This window comes from Odontomachus brunneus, unplaced genomic scaffold, assembly GCF_010583005.1.
Source record: "Odontomachus brunneus isolate Ranch 3 - 2012 unplaced genomic scaffold, Obru_v1 Obru_scaffold_113, whole genome shotgun sequence".
NCBI lineage: Eukaryota > Metazoa > Arthropoda > Insecta > Hymenoptera > Formicidae > Odontomachus > Odontomachus brunneus.
In genome coordinates this window covers 38,037-52,120 of record NW_022639563.1, presented here as the reverse complement: position 1 = coordinate 52,120, position 14,084 = coordinate 38,037, and the positions used below count along the sequence as shown (strand labels likewise).

Genomic DNA, 14,084 nt, shown 5'->3' with positions numbered 1-14,084 from the left:
TCTTCTTCTTCTTCTTCTTATTATTATTATTAATATGAATTTCACGTGTCAATACAACGCGTTCAACGTCGCACGATCGTTCAGTTACTGCTACCGGAGAACCGGATTATCATTGGCGACCTCGAAGAGAATTTCACTCCCGATCGACGTCATAAATTCGCAAGAGAAAATTGATTCCCGAGCAATCGCATAACTTCGCGAAGTCGTGAAACGCGTTTCGGACCCGGCTGTAATTTTGAAAAGAGGATAGACCAGAGCAATTCCTGTGTCACTTGCAGTCAACTGTTTATATATATATATATATATATATATATATATATATATATATATATATCAACTTTATATATATTTATATATAGTATATATGTATATATATTCTTATGTATATATAAAGAGGACGACTTATTGAATTAAATAAATGTTTCTTTGGAATAGTCCAAAAACAAATTATTTGGTTGACACAACAAAAATATTTCTTTGGAACTAAACCGCAAATAAATATTTTTATTGCGTCAAATAAAATTTTGTTTGATTAATCAAAAAATTCGTTTGGACTATTCCAAAAAAGAATTTATTTGATTCAACCAATCAAATCGTCCAATTCAAATCGTCCTCTCTGTGTACGTTCATATATTCTCGATAGATTGTAAAGAAAAGTTTGGCGCGCGCGGCTCAGGACACGACGAATGATAGTTGCCCTTTTGAAAGGTCGCTTAATGCCGTTGTTTTATTGCCAGAATGTGTATACAGTTATCAGATGCACACGGAGACCATGACCACATATATCACATCGTACACACGTGAGTTTGTATAAAATAGATGTATCAAAATATGTGTAAACGAATCGAGCGATTCTATACAAAGCCAAATTGCATTGTAGAAGACGCTCACTAAGGCTCATATTAATAGTTATTACTTGAAATTTGTCCTAAAGTGAGATACTCCGATGACTTTAAAGTTACATTTGAGTTTACTACTTGAATCACACAATATATGCGACATTGTATTTGTAATCGCGATTTAGCTGAAAAATTTACATTTAGTTTCATATACAAATCTGAGTATCTGATCTGAGAAGTTTCAAATAATGTCTATTAATACGGCTTTAAATCGTAATATCAAATGGGGAGAGAAAGAACGTTGCTATATCACAGGAGATTCTCGCGGACTGTCGCTGACAGATTTGTGAAAAGCTACAATTTGGTCACGCTGGTCGTCTTCTTCTCTTCCTCCTCGTCGTCGGTCTCGTCCTCGTCGACGGATAAGTCCGAGATATTCCTCTCAGCTTTCTTCGTGGATTGTTCCTCGTCAGGCGGGTTTGAACGCGCTGTCTTCGGTTCCTTTTCTACGTCGTCGCTGTGAATATTGCTCTTTGGATCGTTCTCATCTATCTCGTAATCGTCCACATCGTCCTCGGCAACCTCCTCGGGATTCTGCGGGCTGGAAATTCCTTTGAGCGTTTTATCGCGTCTCTAGACTCAAGTAGTTCGCAGTACGAGAGTATCGTACAAGCGATTATGATGCTAGACTCTAATTATTTTGTCCAACAGAGACACACATATATATATGTATACACACACACACACACACAACACGTGCACATACACACACACATATTATATATATATATATATATATATATATGCACAATTATGCGCATGTAGTAATTCTATCGATAATTCATGTGATCGATAATACGCGCGTAATCGCAATTTGATGGACTGTTTCTGATTGCAAATATCATTTCTTCAATTTACCTTTAATTACTACTATTTTAATGATTACCAATGTGCAATATTGCGTGTTATTCGTAAATTACATAGCCTCTAAATCGGTATCTGTTCACCCTGTCCTCTGCGCGATTTAATGAATAGATAAATAGATCAATTTCAATCAACTAATTTCCTTTATAAAATCAATGATTCGAGTCGCAATTCAAAGGGTTGAAAGTAATTCTCGCGCGTTTTTTCGTATTTGCGTTACTTCTCGGACATTTACCTGCTATGCCTTGTGCGTGACCTACTCCTGCTCCTGGTCCTCCTGCTCCTCCTCCTCCTCCTCCTCCCCCTCCCCCTCCCCCTCCTGCTGACTCTACGGCGCGAGACACTTCTCGATCTTCGTCCTCGCCTTCGCCTCCTACGTCCTCTCCTCCTTTGTTCCTGCACTTGCAGGTCGTCGAGCCTGGACGGGGTGTTGCGCAGGCTCTTGTCTTGCTCCTGAGATACGGTTTTATCGCACGCGCTTATCCTGTTCCTCCGCGAATCACTTCTCATCAGATTCGACGACACGCGTAGGACTTTGTAAGTGGGATCAGAAGGAATAAGGTAGCCGGACTCGACACCAAAGTCTAACGCCTTCTTTATATATTTCCTCGCTTTTCTCGTTTCTGTTAAAGAGGATTCGCTCTATATTTATCCAAGATAAGAAGATGCTATTCCAAACAAGAAGTTTTGTTGTAGTGTATCGTTATATTTCCTTCTCTTTCTCGCAGCTATTTGGAGACTTCACGTTTAATCGATCGCAAGACCTTTTTTTCACAAAATTATATTGTGCGGTATGACTCTCCAAATAGGCGCGACCTCGCGAACTGTATCCCATCGATTATGTCATTTAATTCACGATACATCCACATAGATATATTTCGGTAATGTTTGTTGAATTTTTGTTTGTTGAAACGATATGGGTGGTCAAAATAATACACGTTAATGCATGCAATGCAAAGTTATATTATGGGGTTGTTATTAAATTTTACCTCAAAAGCTATGTAACATGTTCGAAATGCTGATCATAGGGATATTTATAGACGCGCGATAGGAGACTCCGCTTTATATTCTCTGATCATCGTCGTCAAAGCAATTTAACTTTGAACGCGATCTATATGATCTATAATTATACGATCAATTAATTCCGTACCTTCGCCGCCTACGCATTTTTGTAAATACGTGACCGGCAAATCCCTCGACGTGGTACGTCGTTTGATGCCGCGAGTCTTTGAGACCCTACCGCTATTCTTACGGGCTTTGTAACCCATATTCCTGTCGGCGGTGCGCGGGGAATCCGCGGAATCTACGACTTCTTCACCGCAGCGACGACACTTTGTCTCAGGAGCGCGTCCCACGTCACGAGCAGCCTCCTCCGCGACGAGAAACTTGTAGACCAGCTCCGGAATGTTCGGCTTGCGATAATGGCGCTCTGTAGGATACGTTAAAGCGAAGGGATATTTACGTTGCGTTTACAAGAGATCCTCGGATTGAGCGCGTCGCGGCTCCAAGAGTCACGGAGATATCGGAAACGCGCAAGTCCGCGAATAATTTATTGAACGATTATTTAAGCTACAAGAAAAAGAAAGAGAGAGAGAGAGAGAGAGAGAGAGAGAGAGAGAGAGAGAGGGAGAGAGAGAGATTTTCAATATCGCGAAATAATGCAAACTAATTCGCGTACTTATGATTCCAATTTCGTGGACAGAATGAGACCATGAATAATACCAGTTTTGTAGACATAATGAAGTGGATTATTGGTTTCGCATAATTAACATGACATCATGATATCATTTGACATTTGTTAACGCAATTTACTAGCGCAATAATTTAATCGCATCGCGCGTTTGTATTGAAATAGAGTCTCCGTGCGCACACGTCCGCGTCGAGTATTATTTTATAAATATTTATTATATTATCTCTTTATGCGCGAAAACATAAAAGAAGACGAGCGAAATCTCCGTTTTCTCTTTTTAACGCGTTGAGACTGATCACTCACTCATTCCTCGGCGACTTCTCGCGTTTCGATGTCTCTTTATGCGAGCCATTTTGTGCTTACTGTTGGTACTGCGATATTTCCTGGCAGGATCGCGTAGGGGATTTCTCCTTTCGGCTGTCTGCTGAGATTTTGCGGGTTTTCCAAATAATCAGTCGGTCGTGGCGCGGAATTTTGTCAAGGAATTTCCAAGATATAAAAGATTAGGAGAGAAGCGCAACCAGCGGCTTCTTCGCTCGCCGCTTTCCCTTCTTGTCTCTTGTCTTTTATTTAATAACAACACAACGTCGTGTTCGCTTGTCATTTGTATATATCGTACGAGCAATCGAGTTGTTAACGTAAACGTAAACCAATTATCAAATTATAATCTTTCTCGTGCGAGAGAACTTCGCGCACGCTTCTCGATTTTCTCGCGTGCACGATAACATTTGCGATTTAATTGGCAAGTAAGCTCGACAGCAATTCCAAGTCCGTTAATACTGTAGAATACGAGAGTTGGATTGTAGCACGGTTTAACTGTGGAGTGAAATTGAAACGTTCGTGACAGAAAACCCGCAGTGTTCGATTAAAATGGCAACAGTTTTGATTTCGAGGTAACGGTCGTCAGTCATTCACGATTGTGAGAGGGAATGTTTTCTATTCAATAAATATTGCATGGCTCTGCGTTGTTAATGCGAGTAAAATGAAAGCTGAAAAATCTCCATGTTAAATGCCAGAGAGATCTTTTTTTTAGCAATATCTATTTGTCCACAACTAATGCTTTACATTTTCACATCAATTTATTTTCCTCTACGTAGCTCTTTATTTATTTATTGTATTTATCGCGCAAGCACTGCATGAGAAATCACCGTATCCTCTCATATTTTATTCAACTTGCTACTGACAAAAAATTTCTAAGAATAAGATTACACAGAATTCTCATAAAAATCACACATATTTATTCAACAATCTATCTCTCTTCTCAACATTAACGTAAACGCACGATGGAAAGGATTACGCGTTACGTTTACGTGTTTACGATACAAAAGTGTAATACCAAAAATAAATGCAAAAAATATATGCAACAAATAAAATTCTACAAATGAATGAATAAGATAGTACAAAAAGGAGAAGACTCTCGTTCTTCCGAGGAATATATCTCGGTAGAGCAATTCGAGTAAGCGATTAACTTCTTAGACATCCGTTTCTCCGGTGGTGCCGTTTGCATCACGCTCGATACTCGCTTCTTCGGACTTGTCGTCGTTGTCGCTGTCGTCCTTACGCTCGACATCGCGATTGTCGTCGACACTCATGCTAATCTTTTGTCCCTCCACCCTCGATTCACGTTCCCGGCTCGGTTTCCGTCTATCGTTTACGGCTCTGTAATTATCTTCGTTGCTTTTGTATCGATCTCGGTCACTTGCGTTCACGTAATTCTCCACGACTGGCACGTGATCATCCTCAACGCGTTTCGGTGACAAAGCCGTGCGACGTCGTTTGACTGGCTTTTTCACTTTTCCGTTGTCACCCCGTTTTCGCTGTTGCTCTCGCTTATCGTCGGCCCTTTCGTCGATTTTGCTAAAAAAACACGGTTGCCGAATAAGTGAAAATTTTTTCCCAGTCGCGCGGACACACAAGAACAAAAAGGTCAAAACAATATAGGTCGCGCGAACATTGCGTCACCGCTGCAAGAGAGCGCAACGCGAGAAGAAGAAAAATTTAATTCCTCCGTGACGTACATATTTTTGTCGTTCTCCCTTCCTGCGCTTAAATCTATTAAGGTACTCCTGACGCGTTTACGTCTATTAAGACATCCCCGTGTTGTGGAATCCGTTAAGACTCCCGAAATAAACTTTAACTCTTTGAGGAGCTACCTAATATGAAAAATATGAAATAAAATATTTGCAGTGATGTGAACTCGCCGAAGAAAAAAGAACGAGGGAACATTTTAATGCGACGCGCTGCAGTTTTGCGAAAAAAATGTAGAAACCGTTACGTTATATTTTAAACTACGGAGAGCAATACATTTTTATTGTTTTATAAGAAGAATAAGAGCTCACGATTGAGTAATAGTTCAGGTAAAGGGACATGTATTATTCGCGTGAGATTAACATAACTGATGTAGGCAGGCCGCGCGTAGTTAATGAAATTGCCGTTTCACCCACCTATTATTCCGTGCGCCACTACTTCTCGACTTGTTTTTCTCACGCCGTCTTGACTCAGGCGATTTTCTCAGACCGTCGTTTTTCGCGCTGAAGCTCCTGACAGGACTCTCGGTAGGGTGCCTCCTGTATCTTTTTCTGCTCGTCGCGTCCTCCGCGCGGACGTCGTGTCGCGACGCCTTGCTCTTCGGGACTCCCCGACGCATCGCTTTGCGATCGTCGATCGTCATTAGACGCGTATCACCACGTCGGGCGATGCGTCGTTTCCGTCGGGACTCCACGTCGCTGGTCCTGGAACTCACCAAGGTTGGACATACGCGCAGCACGTTACCTCGCGCATCGGCCGGGGTCAGGTAACCCGATCTCACGCCGAACGACAGCGCTTTGCGGATGTACTTCTTCGCCTGTCGCTTCCCTGCAACCGCGCCGTTTCCGTCTGCGCCTTCATCGTCACTCGAGAACTTTGACCTCGCGGTCAAGAACACTTTTATGTACAGCGGGGTGGAATGATAGGTCCCACGGTGCAGATGCACCAAACGAGCTAGCTACAGCACCGTTGCTGCGTTCACTCACTCGCGCCCCTTCACGCTCGTTCGTGCTCGTTCAATGCATCCTCCCGGGGAATTGTCGTCGCACTCCGCTTGCTCATGTGAAGGCTGTTGTACATGCTACGCCTTATGTGTGTTGTGTTATCTTTTTCTTTTTATTATTATTTCTTTTAAAGAGCTCGTAATCGTCGGACTATACAAAAGTATCGAAATAATTAGAACAGTTGTTTTGCAAATTTTGAGAAATTTGCAAAAGTCATTAAAAGTTTCAGCTTTTTATGGGATAATAGAGAATACTTTATTTATTTATGATTCAATTATGTTACCGCAAAAGTTTTTATGCTTCTTTCGAAGAAAAAAGATCTAAAAAATGATTTTATTATATAATTTTAAGTTTTACTTAAGGCCGCTATATGTCAAACCGTTATTTTTATGAAATAGTTCTTCTTGGAAACACACCTTCCTCGATACCTGCTTTGATGTAACTGTTGATGAGTTGCACTAAGGACTTCTTTTTGAAGAGCGCTCTGGCGTTGTTAAGCGAGTTTGCTAGCGTAATCGGCTCCATCGAGATATTCGATACGCTGCTGTTAGCGGAACTCGTAGGCGCAGAGCTATTCGCAGCATCTGTCACCTCCGTCAGGCTCTCAACAGACGTGGGTCTAGATTCCACCATGTATTCGGGAACTCGGATGGATTCTGAGCTATTGTAACGGTCAACCGCTCCGTACGAGAGCCTTTGCTGTCCGCGATATCCCCGCATTCTTCGAGGAGGTGTTTCAAAACGCTTCGGAGATCTCTTCGCGTCTGCGAAAGCAAACGTAACAACGCCACTTTCACTGAAACTCCGTACTTTCACAGTGCTTGTACATTTTTAGACAACTTCTAATTATACTTATATCATGATGTGAGTGATTGTAATAAATTAAACTCAACGTTCTTATTATTTATTTCTGTAAGATATGCACAACTTGTTCAAATCTTTGTGTATCACTTACTAGTAGACATTACTAATTTCTAAATTCTTCTAGTATCGTGAAATGACCAATGTTTTAGATAATTAAGACCGTCAAGACTTACATAAAGTTTTGGTTATATTACGCGTACATTATACCTCGATATACACATAGAACAACTGAGGATAATTGAGATTTTCTGTTGGAGAAATCTGACCTCACTAATTGATTATTTCACGGTACAATCATGATTGTACATCTATGCAGCCTCAGCTTTTCAGCGCTTTTTATTTTAGGTCACTAGAACATTTAGAAATGAAGATATCGATAATTGTATCGAACGTTCGTTCAGCTTGGCGCTACTGAAACGGAAGGCAACGGTATGTGGAGAATGCTGTTACGCGTAGACGTAAGTGCAAGTATTTTCGAAAACGTTGTAGCATAGATCGTTCTTCTACACTGCCCATTGTCTGCATGGAAGCACAGCCTTAGGAAGAATTCACACCTTAGCAGAAGAGCAAAAAACAGAAAGACAAAAGTCAATCAGAACTCACGCTGATAGAAAAGCAAAAATTGTCGACTACCACTTGACCGCTAGTTCCGCCTTTCTGTTTTCTACTCTTCTGCCAAGTTGTAAATTCTCCCTTGTTCCTACTCTTGTTTACGTCCGTTCGGCGCGCGATAGTTCCCTCCACTTCTATGTGTTCAATACTTTCGAGAGCCATAACTCGCGAACGGGTTGACATAGAAACATAAAAAGCTATTTTCTTGACGCACAGCCTGGTATGCGTTCATGCTGCTCTTTCATTGTCACTTTAGAGAATCACCGGGTTTACCAAACATTACGTCAGATTAAAAGCGAGTTGAAGGTCTCTCCACGCGAAGCACTCTTCTCTCTCATTGTCCATACTTTCTAGATCTGGTTTACGTTGTGACAAAAGTTCATATCGCGATCGAAGAGAGGTTAGGTGTCTTCATGTTGCAGATTACAGATATTGCGGAAGTTTCTCTCTCTACGGCAATCTGTGGAGATCGACGGCAGCATAGCAATATCGCATAGTGCCGATTGCATACCTCGATTGTATTTATCGATGGTGAGCAGCTCGTAGACCAACTGAGGTATACTGATGGAATCGTACGCTTGTCGTCGCCGATATGGAGTGTCGATGCGTTTATGAACCGTCCGTCGGATGCCAGAACGAATTCCACGACGTGGTACTCGTTCCGCTATTCGTTTCTTCGTGGCTCGACTTTTCGCTTTTCCCTTTGGCGGTGCCATAATTTGATAATGATATTTCTCCTTCGCGGTGAGTCTCCGTATTGCAAGATCGTGGTCGGCCTCGACCACGGATGAAGATTGTACGATGCGCTTTTGTCGTTGCGTTTTCGCGGATAATGCCGGTGGTTGTAATGGATTAATCACTGCGCGAATCTTCTGTCGATTATTCCGATATTTTTATCGGTACAAGCCAAATTTGGATTTAAAATTTATAATTACATTTAAACACAATCTATAATTACAATTTATAATTACATTTAAATATATTTAAATTTATATAATTATATTATATAATTACATTTGAATATATTTAAATTTCCAACAAATATAGGATGAAGTACATAACAGGAATCATTTCGTAAGAAATCGTTTCGGAACCGACGGATTGTTACACTCAAAATACAATAAATTTAATAGGGGTCGTTCATACTGTTTAATATGGTTGAATTTATTTTAATATTATTTACAACTTTTCTTATAGAATATAAATTGATTTCCACTTAAAAAACTGCAGGTAATCTTGAAATCTTGAAAACTATGAGTGGCAAAAGGAATTTGAGTAATGCATTGCATAGCTTTCTTCGAATCATGTAAGATTCATTTGAATCAACTTTCGCTAAAATCAGTGTTTACAGTATTATCAAAGTAGTCTCTTTTACGTGCTTCATATATATATATATATATATATATATATATATGTTTCCTTTTAATTATTAAAATGTTTAATAAAATTTCCATATTTGTTCTCCAAAGACCAGTGATTAACGGAAAGTTGAAGATGATTCAAGCTCAACGTTTTTCACGTTTAATTATACGTTAAGGCGGTTCTTCTTTATCGTGAAGAACTCAAGGGTGCATCAAAATAGAGAAGCATGAGGTTGTTTTTGAATCACATGCCCGTGTGATACTTTATTACGCTGTACAGGATCCCTGAGTTTCCCTCCCGTACGGAAACGACGCGTTATTAAAGTTCACGTAACTTTCGGCAGGACTTTCAGCGTTGACGAGAGATGCGAGAGGAAAGTTTCTAACGCCGGCGCCCATTCGTTGGCGCGTCGTTGCTCGATTTATTGCACTTTGATCGTTCTTCGTGTGAACTTTTTGTCCGATCCCATGGTCACCCCTCTTCACATGGGTGAAAATATTACACGTCATGCAGGTCTTTCGGTCATCCGATTATTGATCCGATTATCGCGCAATAACATCGTTATTGCATCGGCATCCAGTAATACTCTTAACTTTCCCTTTCATACGACTCGTAACGAATTTTTGTAATAATTTCGTTCGAACAATTTCACAAATTGGGTATTCAGTGTTCTGTGTTACGCTGGCATCAAAGTCTGAATTCAATGTAGATATTAAAACGAAACGTTTGAGATAAAAATCACAGATTGAACTCTGAAATTTTCAAGCATCTCAAAATAGAACTTGTGTTAGTCAAGAGACTAACTGTTCCGCATAAAATTGCATATTCACGCTCGTGTGTTTCGATACGTAGGGAACTGAATAGTAGGACGGTACTATGTATCTCATTAGCGAGAGTAAATTGCCGCGTTACGTTACAGATGATTACGAGTTGCGGATGACGCGGCAACCTTGGATACCCCGAACCCCCGAAGCTATCGCCGTTTATATACCCGGGACTGTGGATTTAGTAAACTCGAGGAGCGTCCCGTTTCTCTTGGAAACGAAACGTGCCTGCACAAATGCCGAGAAACTATTTGTGTAAGTCTTGGAGGATGAATGTCTTGGAAGCTACGAATTTATGACGCAGGCATTTTTATCGTGCGACGAATATTTGATACAGGCAAACAAAAAAAAAAGACACACATATGTAACGGCCAATAAGAGAACGATAAATTGTCGATAAAAAGAAACACAGATTACGAATAAATTGAGTTTTACGTAACTTACTCTCTTTTTTTAAACTTGGTCAGAAATACACACAAACCTATATGCCAAGCAGATTCTGTTGAAGAAAGCACTATGCAAAGCGCAACGCTCGCTCGTATATATTTACGGCGTGTGACCAGCGAGCGAAATTAGAGCGACGTTTTTTGTCTCGCAATCTTACGTAATAATTCTTTACGGAACGGCAACAAGATCGTGGTTTTCTTACATAATTTTTCGCTCGAGAAAATCGATTTTGAAGAGGCGACAGGAGCGAAAGGAAGAGCGAGGGACAATGATACCGATACCGTCGGGACTGTTCCTTCCGATCGACGATACCGATGATTCGATTTCACGGAGTTGCCTCTCGCAGGTTTATCCGCGAAGAGAATCCTGATGAAACAAGAAACTAATCCAATACTTCATCGTCCGTCATCATCCGATTATAAGTTCGTAAGGATTATATTATATTTCCTGTTCTTATACCGGTTGCATTCTCTGTTCGCGAGGAAACGATCCAACTTATCTCGAGAGTCAGATGAATCCAACTGGGGCTTGGCGCGGATGAAAGTCAGAACTTGACAATTGAGATAATAACGTCTGCCTTTAATTCCTTTTGTGAATTCATAGGCGTTTTCATTAACAAGCCATGAATGCTCGTGATCTTAAAAGGCTACTTTTGATGTTCTAGAAGATATATTTAGAGAAATACTGAACATGTCCAATAATGTATATTTTAAACGAAGAGAATATGGCCAATAAGGACCTAAGCGCTGCTGTTTGATGCGCTTACCGAATTATTACCATCTCACTTGGGTATTAAGGGATAACGTTTGAATAAGGAAGGTAAACTCACCGCGTGCATTAATAAAAGACCGAAAGGAATATTTAGCGCGGCATAACTAGTCGCAAACAAACGAGATCCTCTCATAAATCAATTAATTTGGCGATCGCATCAAAGTAACGATTAGACTTTTATTGCGCTGTATGAATTTTATTGGCCATATTCTCTCTTTAAATTATTTCTAAGAGAGTCTTTGCATATATTCGAATTTTTAAACTTTAATTTTATAAATCTTTTTAATTTCAAATATTTTTTACATAACGTGAAGATATCGTTAAGTCGTCTAGAATACTTTGTCTAGATAATTCAGCATAAATATTTACTCGAAATTGATAATTGCATAGAGAGAATATCTATTATAGCTTTTTTCTTTTTAATATAATTTTTTTTTCATATTTACTATGTTTCTAGCAGTGCCGAAATAGATTGTTGATAAGATCAATTTTATTAAGAAATATAGTAAATTTCGTTAAAAGTATAGCAAATTTTTTAATAGCACATTTCATAGTTCCTAAAATATAAACAATAACTATAATTGCACGAAATGAAAAGATAATCGATTACTGCAGAATGTTGATCTATTTCTCGGTTGCAAAATTCTAGTAATTTTTATCACATTCTCTCCGTGTGAATGTGAGAGACATATTAATGCGTGAATAATATATCAACAAATTGAAAAGAGGTCTATTATTGTGTCCTGCAGTTATTACATGAGAAAAAGAGAAAGAAGGAAAAATATAACAAATATTCGCGAATATCATTCTTTTACCTTTGTTAACGTAACGAGTTTAACCCGATCAAGCTCGTTTCCAGCTCGCAAAATAACCATTGTGTCCACCGTATCGATATTCATACCCCGAACGCGACGACGTCTTGTATCGACCATGTTTTTTCAATCTTGGCATTTTTGAGATAATACGATTGAGTACAATCGGTTCTATCGACTGAATGCTCTGACCAAAGTCCTGTGGCTGCACACGTACATAACATATTTACCGTCCGTGTATACGTTCATGAATACGACCAGCGGTCAAATTTATTAGTATCGATCAAGTGAGATAGGATTTTCCGTCGTAACACATTGGTTTGCGTTCTATATTTCTTGAATTGCTATTGAAATGTATGTTACGTATATACATGAGCTCTGTGAGATTATCTGAATCCTCTTTACTACAGATTAAATTTACGAATTTCCTCGAATTGGATTGATTTCTTCTTTCAATCGGATTATATTTTTGCATATCTCTTCAGCACATATCTTCCAAAATTCTTATAAACTTTGAATTTTAAGAAAATAAAAATCTAGTGAAGTAAAAAATATACTTTAAATCAAGCATAAAGGAGAGCTTGTGTTATGCACTTATCTATAATATCTAAACTGGTACTTCCTAAGTGAATAAATGAATCATTTGTTAAAGCACTTGAATGGCTCCTATGTACATTCTGTACTAGTCACGACTTGTTCGAAGGTGTACGAATTCTCTATCAGCGAGGGACCTTTGCCGGTAACAACACGAGTAATTGTGTTACGCGACTTTGTCCACGACACGTGTGTGTCGCGACTTTTATGCAGACTCAAGGTTACCGAACGATCGCCCTGTCGGGACGATCCATCCGTAGGTATCCATCAAGCCTCGGTGATTTATTAGACACTTGTGGCGCGAACTTTCTCCGAGATTCAAGGACACAGCGAATACACGGACGCGGAATAAAGTTCTATTACTCGCACCAGCGCGACGCGACTCGACATAATTTATCGGCGTAGGAAGGTGTGCATCATGGAGGAATGGACGTGAAAAACGAGACACGTCGACGAAAAGCACGAAAGTAATCGCAATTGAGGAGGTTGTTTCACTCATCGCTCGACTTTTAACGGGAGCACGATTGTAACAACGTGACTCAATTGCCTCGGACACGGAACGCCTCGCTCGAGAGGCGTTTACGCATTCGATAGTCTCGTTGATCATGTTGGCAATTGAATTATCGAATTACCGAAGTAATCGAGGCTGCAAACGCTTCCATACATACGTGGAAACATCGGATCCAGAACGGGGTCCATCGGATTCAGAACTTCTAAAGTAAAATTTTAGCCCTGTTTTCTAACCCCGCCCTGAACTTTCTAACATTCGTATATCTTGAAAGATCAACGTATAATACACATAGAAACTGAAGTTCCATTTAGCGCTCTTAAATGGCAAAAAGTGTTACTTGTAGGTTTTAAAAAGGTTCTCCTCGCAAAGTTAGCAGGTCAAATAGAATCAAAAGAGATTGATGTAGCCTTCAGAATATCAAAGAAAGTGTTAAATAAAATATTGAGATCGAAAGTAAAGTCAAAATTTCGACTTGGATTATGTGTACGGCGCGAGTTCTTATCCAACGTAATCGATAAGTCACTCTCCGTCACGACGACTCGTCTTTCCTCTCATCTTATCATTATGAACTGACTGCGAGATCGTTCTGAGATTTCTTTATTCTTCCAACTCATTAAAGTTAGATGCAAAGTAAGTTCTGTGTCAAATTAATACCGTTCTGTCCTTTTGCAATATGACAGCGAACTCCTTTCCGCGCGCGAAATTGCGCGCTTTATTGCAACTGTAAGGTCAGAAACTTTGATCTTGCTTTCAATCTCAAAATTTGATACGCTACTTTGATATAGTTTTGCCGAGACCTCTC

The 14,084-nt window shown here is 39.8% G+C and overlaps 3 protein-coding genes across 9 annotated transcripts in view; 1 reads left to right on the top strand and 2 right to left on the bottom strand.

Annotated features, from left to right (window-relative positions):
- Nucleotides 1-14,084, top strand: part of LOC116849379 (two pore potassium channel protein sup-9) — a 66,396-nt gene that overhangs the window by 39,581 nt on the left and 12,731 nt on the right. The window contains exons 3-4 of one of the 7 annotated variants that reach the window (XM_032826493.1): nt 7,695-7,807; nt 10,243-10,402. The exons of 2 other annotated variants lie outside the window; for them this stretch is intronic. The gene's annotated coding sequence lies outside the window, so the exon portion shown is untranslated. Of the gene's footprint in view, nt 1-7,129; nt 7,264-7,694; nt 7,808-10,242; nt 10,403-14,084 lie in introns of those variants that run through there. 4 more of the 7 variants (XM_032826492.1, XM_032826497.1, XM_032826495.1 and 1 more) reach the window with 4 other exon arrangements.
- Nucleotides 604-4,027, bottom strand: LOC116849381 (arginine/serine-rich coiled-coil protein 2-like). The gene is made up of 4 exons (XM_032826498.1): nt 3,757-4,027; nt 2,914-3,192; nt 1,999-2,386; nt 604-1,440 (listed from the first exon to the last, which is right to left on the bottom strand). Exons 1-4 carry the CDS (start codon nt 3,803-3,805, stop codon nt 1,194-1,196), a joined length of 963 nt encoding a protein of 320 aa, XP_032682389.1. The 5' UTR covers nt 3,806-4,027; the 3' UTR covers nt 604-1,193.
- Nucleotides 4,413-7,234, bottom strand: LOC116849383 (nipped-B-like protein). The gene is made up of 3 exons (XM_032826502.1): nt 6,902-7,234; nt 5,898-6,309; nt 4,413-5,310 (listed from the first exon to the last, which is right to left on the bottom strand). Exons 1-3 carry the CDS (start codon nt 7,203-7,205, stop codon nt 4,926-4,928), a joined length of 1,101 nt encoding a protein of 366 aa, XP_032682393.1. The 5' UTR covers nt 7,206-7,234; the 3' UTR covers nt 4,413-4,925.